General features: G+C 37.6%; 1 protein-coding gene across 1 annotated transcript in view; it reads right to left on the bottom strand.

The window, feature by feature from the left end:
- LOC121325319 (putative leucine-rich repeat-containing protein DDB_G0290503) overlaps positions 1–4,946 on the bottom strand; it is a 142,430-nt gene extending 137,484 nt beyond the window's left edge. Inside the window, exons 1-2 of the mRNA XM_041267748.1 lie at positions 4,757–4,946; positions 2,044–2,195 (exon numbers count right to left, since the gene is read on the bottom strand). Of these exons, the coding sequence (XP_041123682.1) occupies positions 2,044–2,195; positions 4,757–4,925 (321 nt within the window). The 5' untranslated portion in view covers positions 4,926–4,946. The remainder of the gene's footprint in view (positions 1–2,043; positions 2,196–4,756) is intronic.
- Between the last annotated feature and the right edge of the window lie 7,245 nt (positions 4,947–12,191).

The raw sequence follows: 12,191 nt of genomic DNA on the forward strand, positions 1-12,191 counted from the left end.
CAACATTCTGGGGAGGGATTTGCTTCTGGTTGATGATATATACAGTACTAGGTACAGTTCAGAAAATGTTCTTGGTTAAAAAGATTTTGACCGTGTAGGGGATGACCTAGGAAAATAACTATTTTAAAGCACATTTCAAATGCTTTCAAACTAAAATATTTCATTGACAGAATTTATTGATACAGGGAGGCTGAGCAACACCTTTTGGTCCGTTTAAGCTGGAATAATAAGTTCCATGTCAGTTCAATGAACGGTTCTGAAAAATATAAGAACAGCATTCAGAATAAATGCAAGAAACATTCTGAATGGTAACAAGTATGTTGAATAACTTCAAAAATGTTCAAGTTATTCATTTACAAATGTTCATTAGCCCAACCAAACACAAGCTAGAAATGTTGATTAGGTATGCCACCTATATTCCAATACTCTATGACTTCATTACAATTGGATGAACTGTCATCAGAAAATGTATCTGAAAAAAAAAAAACAGTACAGACACTACAGCCTTGTTGCCAGGGATCAGTAAACCCTGCAAGGGATAACGAGCATCGCTAAAAACAGCCAGGCTTCAAAAGATGCTTAAGAAATTAAATTACTTTTGGGTTTTTTTGGGGGGGGGGAGGTTTTATGTCAAACAGATACTTTAGAGGTTATAGTAGGGTACTTTCTCCTGAAAAGCAGCCAAAAGTAACATTTCTGAAAGATGTAAAGATAGTCAATAAAGGCCTTTTAATGGGATAGTTAAAAAAAAAAAGCTTTCTGATGTAAAGGCACTAACTTTTAACAACATTGATCAAACTGTTTATGCTTTCATTACAGTACAATACTTTTAGCAGCATGCACCAGACTAAAAGAGAAATAAACTCTTTTGAAGAGCAGATTTAAAACCTGCTCTTGTCAGGGTGTGCTCAGACTTCCTGCTTTCCACAGTCACTGACGACTATTCAAATCAGCCAAGACAAGCACCATTACATGGAATAAAATGCATACCGTACATACACACCATCACTTATAACAGTAGGTAGGCTATTTAACATCAAGTAGCCTAGCTATTGTGTCAGGTCAGGGTCCCTGTAGCTGTAAAAATGTTTGTTTTGGGGCAGGGACAGGGTGGTCCCCCTGCCAAGCTAATAGTTTTTGTTTAATTTAATTGTTTAATTAATTGTATTGTTTAATTATTATTTGTTAATTGGTTTATTGTTTTGGCATTTGGCCTTGTTATTGTAAATTGAGGCCACATGCCAAGTATAAAAGGAGAGCAGCCAGTCTGCTCAAGGCTGCTGTGTGAAGAGCCTGACTGTGCCATTCCTTGGAAAAGGTACTGTGTAAAAAGTAACCCTACATTTGGTTTATGTGCGTTTGTTTAAAAGTGTTGGTATGTTTTGTATGTTAGTCAGTTAGTCGGAAGAGCTACGTTATTGTTTGTTTGTGTATTGTAATAAAAGTGTGCAAAGAAAGCGCTAAAAAAAAAAAAAGTTTCTGGGTCATGTTTTTATAGGGGCACAAACCCGAAATAAGGCTGTTTTGTTCACACTATGTATTGTAGCTAAGAGATAAACAAAAGAAAATGATCAATCCCCCATAACACCCTGAAATGAAAGTACAATAATATAGAAACTGATTACACATTTAAATGTCAGTTGATTGAAACTTTAGACATCTGCCATAACCGGGTCAATAGGGTGTGGAGGTTACTATGGGCAGCAAGATGGCAACAATTCAACATGTTGGATACAAAATCTGCTTGTGACCCAAGATGGGACTGCTGTAATTTTGTTGAACATACAGAGTAACCATTCTTCTACTCTTAGAAACACTATTGCATAACTTAAATCATCCCATAACTAAAGCCTAAATATAGTACCCTAAAAAACAAATAAAATAAAAACCACATGAATACTTTAACGTTAAAAATAAATCCGCAAAGTGAAGACCAGAACATGTCCTATACTTGTTAGAGAAACAGACCTGTGGAAACGATTTCTTTAAATAAATGCTATATTGCATCAAAGAGAGTTGCTGTGATTCCAACTCCTGACTCACCTGCAGCGTTTCCTCTTTACCGTCGCCTGATTGGTCGAGTCGTCGAAGCCGATCCTGGTACAGTGCCCGGAACTCGTCCAGGAGTTTCCGCACTTCTGCTGGGCGCTGTGTACCACCGGGGTATCTGCCATCCCCCGCACCCAATCTGTAACCTGTGGGCAGAGCTGCAAATTAGACTACCTGTACTCCAGACAGCAACACTGAAGTATATAGAAAATGATTCACTGTTTCTTAAGAATATGTAAAAAGCACCTTTTTAATATTGTCAAGTCAATCTTTTGGCCAATCAAAATAAGCTCAGTCCAAATCTAATCTCCATGCTGCTAAATGTATACAGTGAAACTGTGAATTTAACCATCAGGAACTGACTTCCACTGTTATTTATACCCCCAAATTCCATAGTTCCATTCGTTATTGAAGACTGAAATAACCAGAATCCTCCTTTGTGACTAGCTTCATATAAACGATCAGGTCACCATTAAGGAAACAGTCTGAAGATCCCCCTATTATGAACAGCTCTTGTTTAATACCATTTTCATCAGTCCCAATAGTGGTACACATAGAGAAGTTAGTAAATATTCTGCTGTAATAACAGTAAAAGTATCTTCACAGTGGGAAAACACTGATGCCTTTTTCTTCTCAGAGACATCTCGCGTACTAGAGATGCTTTGCACAGTAACAATTATATTGGATTAGCAGGTTTTTTTTTCTTTTTTTGTGTTAAACGTTTTTAAATGAACGGGGTCCCACAGGTGAAGGCTGCCAGTGTCCTTGGCAACAGCGTTTGCAATGCGCCACTCAGACAGACAGGTGGAGAGCAGATAGGTAGGCCAATACCAATCCAGTTCTGGTTTTTTTTCTTTCTTTTATTAGTAAAGCTTTCTTTACGCATATCTTGTCTCGAGGCAGCTTTGACCTACAGTACCATGCTCCCAACAGGACTAAAGCTGACCATTTATTTTATCTATGATGTGTTTTTTTTGTTTTTTTTCTTATCCTGACCAAGTAATATTCCAGATTAGAATTAATCCACTGCTGTGAGTTAAACTCTGTGTTTTCCTAACCTTAGTTGAGATTTACTGGACCCATTCCATCTCACTAATACTGAGAGCTCTCCAATGAATATCCAGGCTCATATACACTATAAATCCAAGAACTATAGTTTAACACAGCACTGAAACATATGTTTTTAACTCCTTGTCGTATCTTGTATGTGCATCATTTAAGCGAATGACAATCATGGTATGAATCCTATAAACATAAAAACATTGATAACCATGTAGAAAGAGGAGATCTATGAGGAGTTTGGGTAATTTTACATTGGGAAAGTACACATGCCACTCTGTGTTAATAAATATAGTGGTTTCTGATTTAAACAAGATGCCTATAAAGCTATACCCCACTGCAACTGTGACCACAGGAGGGTATCGTTAGCTAGGTAACACAAAGTGTTGTGATATGAAAACTGACAGAACATCAGCTACAAAGCGACTCAGGTTTGATTGTTACTTAGCACTTTTATTTAAAAAAATAATGAGCGAATTGAATTTTAGAGTAAAAACCTGAATTCACTTTTGGTTAAAATAACTAAATAAATGAATAAAAGAGAGTACATGTGTTGGTTTTTTCTTTATACATTAGCATCCAAAAGTGCAAATGCTTACTCTGCACCTATTCTCTTTGTAGCTGGAAGTCCACTGGAGTATTGTAAGCTAGTCCAAGGACTCTGATTGACTCCCAAACAGCAGAAGTAGGCTGCAGAGATGTTATACTTAGGTTTCTAATGTTTAGACTATATATATATTAATACCTTTGCCATTTGCAGGACTTTTGATTGCCAACAGGTCTTATTATTAATGCGGTTTACATTGGTTTACAAGGTGTACGCTGTCAACTACACACACAGCTACCACCCAATATGTCATAATATTAGCAGTATGGTTATTACAAGCATTAAAACTTTGCAGCCAAACACGCCATTTATTTGGCGAACCTTTATGGATTGATTTGCACATTCAGTATATTGTGCTTGCAAAGACTCTGAGCCAAGCTGGTTCCCAGTATAGTGAAATATATATATATATATATATATATATATATATATATATATATATATATATAAGCAGTTCCGTGGAAGACTTGTACCTTTCAGAAATAAATCGGTATGGGATACAGGTTCCAATTATATATTATAATGGATATATATATAGAGCAGTTCGTGGAAGACTTGTACACTTTCAGAAATAAATCGGTATGGGAGACAGGTTCCATTTTTCGGTTTGTTTTACAGTCAGTTTGATTTGCCCTGCCTGTGGTTCCAGTGCTTCTACTTATTTGCGTGATACCAATGATAATTATTAAAATTATACACATTCTAATTTGTAATCTGTAAATTTCACTCATGATAGTACGCCTCGCTCGTTTGGAGTAGTCAGAGCTACCAGTACAGTAGTACATTAATTATTGACAATCGCTGCGCAAACTTAGTCAGCGGTTTGGACAACTGAATTCAACATCTGCATCTTTAGGAAGAATTTAAGCACCTTCTCTATGTGATTTGCCTTAAAAACAAAGTTAAAACAAGCACGAACTCATTTTTTCGCATGCGTTACTATTACATGATTGTAAGATTGTAGCACGAATAACTAAATTGTTTAAAACTTTGTTTCGTTTTGTTATTTTGATATTTTTTTTTTTTATTTTTTTTTTATACCTGATGCACCGACGCTGCTCATGGTGTCGCTCTGTCCAACTGCTCGTTCTTTTGACCTGATGTCAACTTGTCTATGCCAGATCGCTGATCCCTCTGTAAACCCCGTTCTGGACATTTTAGCAGTGTCAGCACCTCCGGCTCTAGACGCAACCCGCTCGGGGAGCTCCATCTCCCGCTCCAACCACCTGCCCAATTTAGGCCACACCTTTTACAAAGAAGGAACAATGATTCCCCCAATTACAATTAAGGATCACCGAGTAAATAAAACCACTGACCAATCTGAAGCAACGTTTTAACAAATGGGCGGGTGCTGTCCAGATTGAGCGTCAGTGGAACGCATAGATTACCATGGAAACGCCAGTTTTCAGGGAGACAATCTGACTGTTGGTTTTAGTAGGCGTGTTTATATCCTACTTCCAAGTTCCAGTGCTCCAGTTTCAATTGATTGACAACACAGGTATATGTTAATAGCCAATCCGCACAAGCAGAGCGAGGTTTGGCAGGTGCAAGTGAGGTAACGGAAACTACTGCTTGCAGAGAAATATACCAACTGACTTTCAAGCAAAACCATTGAATAAAAGTCTTGAGCATAACACATTTAAACCCCTCTTCTGTATATTATCTAGTAATATAGCAGCATTTCCATCAGCAGAAACATGTTTAATTAAATAGTACTGTCTTGAAATAGAATATCTCAATCTGTCTTTGTTTAAAATAAATTTCACTGTCACAGTTGGCATGAATGTATTAATGCTGCTTCATTAGGTCATGCAGGGAAGCATAAGGCAATGCCTATTGAATGCTGCATGATTGCTATATTAGTAGACTATTGACTTGAAAACGACCTTCTTGTATTTCCTGTTTATTATGAGTGTATTTGTTTCTTGCGTTTAAACTCCCCTGGTGTAACACGACTATCATGACATGTGATGCATATGGGAGTCTGACACTGGTTACTCACAATATTCCAAAGCAATATGATTTGTATTAAAGCAATAGTGCATGTTTTATTTTATTTATAGCAAACTCATTATTTCCTGTATAATCGTCATAGATTTCAAATCAGTGTTTGGTGGATATTTACTGTCTGTAGCAATAACAAGCACAGATGTCGAATCTTCTGAGGGTGTATTCAGGTTGCTGGGATACAGCCCTCAGCACACCTTCCAAATGTCAGCTCTTCATTTTTCTATAGCCATCACACAGGCAATTATAGCGGAAAGGTGCTTTTACCTGATCAAAGGAAGTATCTTGACGTGAAGCTGCCGACTTTTAGAACGTGTGCGCAATCTCCCAGCAACCAGAACAAATCCTCAGCAAATGCTGGTACCAAATTATAACACATACTGTACAAAATAATATTGAAGTAACTTACACCTATTTCATTGGCAACATAATGTCGTAATAGCACAACAAGTGATTAAATGGTCCTCAAGTCAAAAGCACAGATTCAGTTCCTTCAGTAACTTGACCCTCGTGGTCATTTTCTGTACAGGCCTCACTGTAGAAATTGTACCTTGCTTAGTCTTTCGCAGACAGTCCCAAAGCTAAAATATGCAGGTGACTTTAATAAACGTGTCATAATAAACAGACATACATGAAACTGGTAATATTTAAATAGGGTCCAGATACTGACTTTGTGTCCAGTTTGGGACTTTGACATGCGAAGACCATCATAAAACCTTGATACAGTATTTGCACAATAACTTTGAGTCATGCTTACCTACAGTATAGTTGCCTTTATCAAATTTTACTACACATTGCAAGTACATTTTATTCTGCAGTATTTGTCAAGAAACATGTTGCAGTGGAGAGCATACAGGAAGGTGCCCTTAAAAAAACTTCTTCTGTTTGAAATAAAAAAATCTTTCTGTGCAAGGGGAAGCACTACATGATTAGCAATGATTTTTAATTTTTTTGCTTTGCAGATCAGCTGAGGGCTGTGACCAAGTCATCAGTTTAATCAGCAAACAGGCAGATAATGCTATAGCTAATGGAATCTTGGGGGCTGATGGGATTTATCTAGCGGCGTGAGTCGGCCTGGCAACTCGAAAGGCAACAAGGATTTGGCAACTTCTTTGTTATGAACCAAGATGATTAATCAGATATGCCTCAGCAACTCAATATACTTTCTGTTCTGGGCTTTTCATATTTGTTTAATTAATAATTTTAAGCAAAGAAAAAAATAGTATCAACAGTTGTATGGCTGGCAACTAGAATAACATGATACTGGCTGGCAGGTAGGTGCCTTGTCCCCCCCCCCCCCCCCCCCCCTCTTCTCTTTATCCATCCATCCGAGGTTAATTTCCATTGCGATGCAAACAGCAAGTAGCACGACTAGAAATAAAATGTATTTCTATATTCACTCACTTTGCATTTCTCCATTTAAATCAGTAATTTTATTTTTATTTTTTTAATTCACTCATTCGATTTCGGTGTGAATAGACCTTTAGCAGACTGAAACCAGGTAGACAACAAAACCCTTAAGAATTCACTTGACATGTCTGCCATCTATGTCTTTCTTCTATATCTCTTGCTCCATTTCTTTCTCTTTTCCTTTCTTCTCAATCTATCACTCAATAACTGTCTTTCTTTCCTCTATCTCCCTCTCACTCTCTTGTCCTCATACTCCATTCAGTTCAAGGGTTTTTATTGCCATGACAAGTTCATGACATACGGAGGCTACACCATAAACATTCATGGAGTACTGTAGTTATTCCATGGTGATATAGTTATTCCATGGCAATTTCTATAACAAGTCTAATGTGTGGAAAAGAAAGCATGTGTAAACTTAAATACGACTGAAATTTAAATGACTGTACTTTCCTTGCATCAAGCTTTGTGTCTGCTTACTACATAATGTAATTTGCCCAGTCATTCTGCAAACACATTATTAAATGCATGATACAGCAGATTCAGAAATGAGATTCCTGCAGCATTGAATACAAAAATAAAATTCAATACTTGATGTTATAGCACTTGTATAAACAAATAATCCTAACAAGAACTCCCTCTCCCGGATTCTCTCTCCATCTCATGTTTCTCACCTTTTCCTGTTTTTATTCTTTCTCTCCCCCCCCCCCTTTCTCATTTTCTTCAGTATTCAAGAGTAACAAAAACCTTGAAGATGCTGTCAAAATGAATTTGGTTTGAAATCATTCTGCCTATAGGATTGCCTAGCTGTGATATGTTATTTTGTTTCCATTGTGTGAGTGTATGGTTTGGGCAGAGTTACAATCACGTTTTAGCAGATCTTTTTGTGAAACTAATCCATGCAGACAACGATAAAACCCAACAACTAATAACGTAAGTAAACATCTGATCTTATCCATGTCTACTCTCCCTGGTGTTGGTGAGATTCTGGATGTACAATAACCAGTATGTTTTCCATCAACTGCTGAGTTTTTCTATGTCACATAAATCAAATTCAGGCGATCCCCCCCATTTTGAGCATTTTCACTAACTGCAAAATAGTTTTGCCTATTTCCAGTGTACATCTATTACCAGCCTTCCAGCTTTAACATTTCAAGATATATACAGGGCTCTAAAACTGCTTAAAATTAAACATGTAATTTTTGAGGACAAAGCCCTTACAATGGTTTGCCATTATTCCCCAAACAGTTTGGAAAGGATAAGACAACGTTGCAGTTACTAAGGATATAAAACAAAACAAAACAGAACAATTAGTTTTTTGTTTTTTGTAAATCTTGAAGGTCAAGTGGGTTCCACTGGTTAGCTTAACTTGGAAAGGCCTTTGAAAAAACACTCTAGGATTTTGGAAGAGGGTACATATTCCTATTCTAGAACAACGACTGAGCCAACCAAGATATTTACACCCCAGAACCTTGTCATACTGTTTGATATTGTATCACATTGGTCTAGTAGAAAATCCTTAGCTCCAGGGGCCTGGCTTCAATCCAGCTGTTCTATTTTGCCAGGCTGAATGCGGGGATGTATGCTGTGCAGATGTTAGCTGCTCCTGGAGAATCGCAGGTGAGAATGATAAGCTGTGCTGGAGAGCTGGTTGATAGATGGAGCAGGACCAGAGTTCTGTTGCTCCACTATTCAGTTATAATCCTTCTTTAAATCTGCCTTTACCTGGATTTGAGCTTGTCTGCAATCACTGACCAGCCTTCCTCATTCCATTTAAATCATGCCAGCCCCACCCACTCTGCATTTGTATAGACAGAGAGTCGGTACCAGAGTTGAAGGCCAGGTAAAGGAAAAATATTGGAGCAGCAGTATCCAGAACCAGAAAGGGAAGTGTAAAAAAGCAATTCAAGGTAATAGAAGCGGCGATTCCAACGATCGAACCTAGGTCTCTAGTTTCAGTAACCAACACTGCAGTGGCAAAATAGCCAGGCTCCATCTGTGGAACACACAGCTTTATAGTACTCAACCAGAGACAGTTCATTATGAGGTCAGGGTCTAAACAAAACAGTGCAGTGGCCCACCCACATCATACTGGTCCAGGTGAAAAGTGTGTAAGCTGAACAATGCAGGTGGAGGAACCTTCACAATTTTTGTTCTGCTTATTTCTATTTGAAACTTTGGCTGTTTCACATTTACATTAATTTTCCTATAATAATATCTTCATTTTTTATATATGGACCACCATCACAAAACACTTTACACGTAGAGTCGCTTACAATAGGACACTGACTTAAATATCTCATCTGCAGGATGGAGCACAAGGAGGTTTAGTGACTTACCAGGTCCACACAGTGACTCAGTCAGTCGCAGAGAGTGGATTTGAACTGGTGACCTTCTGGTTACAAGCTGTGGACTTTATCCACTGGACCACACTGCCTCCTATAAACATCACATTTATCTTTATTTCTTTTGACTAGAGATGAGAAGTCAACATGATTTCATTTTTATACACTAACATAGCACCATGAAAGTGTAGCTCTCTTTTTGACCACTGGTCTTTTGATAATGAGCAAAGCTTTGTGCAAGATTTTCTTATGAAAAGATAATAATTGTGGCAACAAGAAATGAGTACCAGAATCCTGAAACTGTTGAAAGCGCCTATAAAAAAAATTGCAAATTCTAGACACCAGAAAAATGAATGCAATATTCAATGGTTGATGAATTTACACAGAAGAGAAGGATAAGCAAGACCAATCATGCAGGAACCCACCCAGCTTAAAATAAGGAAAAAAATTAATTTAATATAATGCACATACCTGAATGCTCATACAGACACAAGGAATTTAAAAAACATAATTTGCGGGCATCAGAAGTCAAGGTTATTAATGAATTGAACAGGAATAAAATACATATATATTATATATGTATATATGAATTACAAATGGTACATTGAAATTTCGTTCTGTTTGATATTTTATTTTTAAACACTGAAACTCAGAATCAATTACTGTAAGGTGACATTGGTTTTATGCTGGGAAATATTTTTAAGAAAAATATAAAACTGCATGAGTATTCAACCCCTGTGCTGTGGAAGCTCCCAGTTTGCACTGATGAAATAAATTGCCCTAACGAGGACACAATTACCTTACCATTGGCCTCCACCTGTGAACCATTAAAGTTCCTGTCACATTTTCTGGATAAAACCCCACTGTTGAAGGATCATTGGTAAGGCTGTGAATCTGAAGAAAGAAAATGAAGACCAAAGAGCATTCTACAGAAGTTAGAGATAAAGTAATACAAATGCATAGATTAGGGAAAGGTTACAAAATAATATCCAAGTGTTTGGATATCCCAGTGAGCACAGTTGGATCAATAATCAGGAAATGGAAGCTGCATCACACCACCCAGGCATTGCCAAGAAAAGGCAGTCCCTCAAAACTCAGCACTCAAACAAGAAGGAGACTTGTGAGAGAAGCCACAGAGAGGCCACCAATTACTTTGAAGGAGCTACAGAGTTCAGTGGCTGGGAGTGGAGTAATGGTGCACCAGTCAACCATATCAGGAGCTCTGCATAGCAAGAAAGAAGCCGTTACTCAAAAAGTACCATCTGAAAGCACGTCTGGAGTTTGCCAGAAAGCATGAGAGTGACCCAGCTGCGAATATTTTTTGTGACAGTGAAGTATGGTGGTGGCAGCATCATGCTGTGGGGATGCTTCTCATCAGCAGGGACTGGGCATCTTGTTACAATTGAAGGAAGAATGGATGAAGCAAAATACAGGAAAATACTGCAAGAGAATCTGCTTCAGTCCGCTAAAAAACTGAAGCTTGGGAGGAAATTTACCTTTCAGCAGGACAATGATCCCAAGCACAAGGCCAAAGCAACATTGGAGTGGCTCAAGAACAAAAAGGTGAATGTCCTACAGTGGCCCAGTCAAAGTCCTGATCTCAATCCCATTGAGAATCTGTGGCACTATTTGAAAATTGCGGTCCACAAGCGTCGTCCAACCAACCTGAACAACCTGGAGCAAATCTGCTAAGAAGAATGGGCCAAAATCACTCCGACACTGTGTGCAAAGCTGCTACATACTTACCCCAAAAGACTTAAAGCTGTTATTGCAGCGAAAGGGGGCTCTACCAAATATTAATGTGTGGGGGTTGAATACTTATGCAAACAAGATATTTCAGTTTTTTATTTTTCTTAAAAATATTTCCCAACATAAAACCAATGTCACCTTACAATAATTGATTTTGAGTTTAAGTGTTTTAAAATATCGAACAGAACGAAATTGTAATTCAGTAATATGAGAGAATTGGTCAGGGGTCTGAATACTTTTGCAAGGCACTGTGTGTATATATATTAAAAGAGAGACCCTGGTGTTGGTTTTGAGACACAGAATCAAAAGACCTTACTGTTTATTTAAAAACAACTATATACTTCTTGCCATGAATTGTGTTGGAGAATTGTGTCCCTATTTTACCCGCTGTGCTGCTCTTGCCCCATAGTACAGTACCATTGCATTTCCATTGGAAAACCATTTAGTACTTGCAGCCCAATTTTGTATTAGCCTTGAAGATATTTTTTGTGCAAGAAAAAAACCGAATGAGCTTTTAAAGTAGTGAGGAGCCAAATGGCCTTCCCTTTCTTAACTTGTTTTATGTTCTTCTGTGAACCCTAATCCAGTTCTGTGAATTCTTGGGTGTTGTACTGGTTTAATATCTGATTGTGTGTGTGCTGTCCGACTCTCTGTTGCAGATTCTGCTAAGATTATTATTTGCCATGCTTACGCCTCACAAGCCCCAGAAAATTCCTACAATCAATCTTGAGGGGTCTTTTCCAAAGTAATTTTTGCTGAAATAATTTCTAAGTAGGAAAATGATCCATGCAGAAAGAACACATAATAGGATTTTAAAGCGGTAAAATATTAAATGTTAGAACATTGAGATGATATCAAGTATGATGATATCAAAATGTAACATTATTTCTGATGAAAATTCTGTAAAAAAAAAAAAAAAAAAAAAGAGTCTCCATAATAAAGTTAAGATAAAGTTAAGAAAAGATAGA

Source organism: Polyodon spathula, chromosome 13, assembly GCF_017654505.1.
Source record: "Polyodon spathula isolate WHYD16114869_AA chromosome 13, ASM1765450v1, whole genome shotgun sequence".
Taxonomy (NCBI): domain Eukaryota; kingdom Metazoa; phylum Chordata; class Actinopteri; order Acipenseriformes; family Polyodontidae; genus Polyodon; species Polyodon spathula.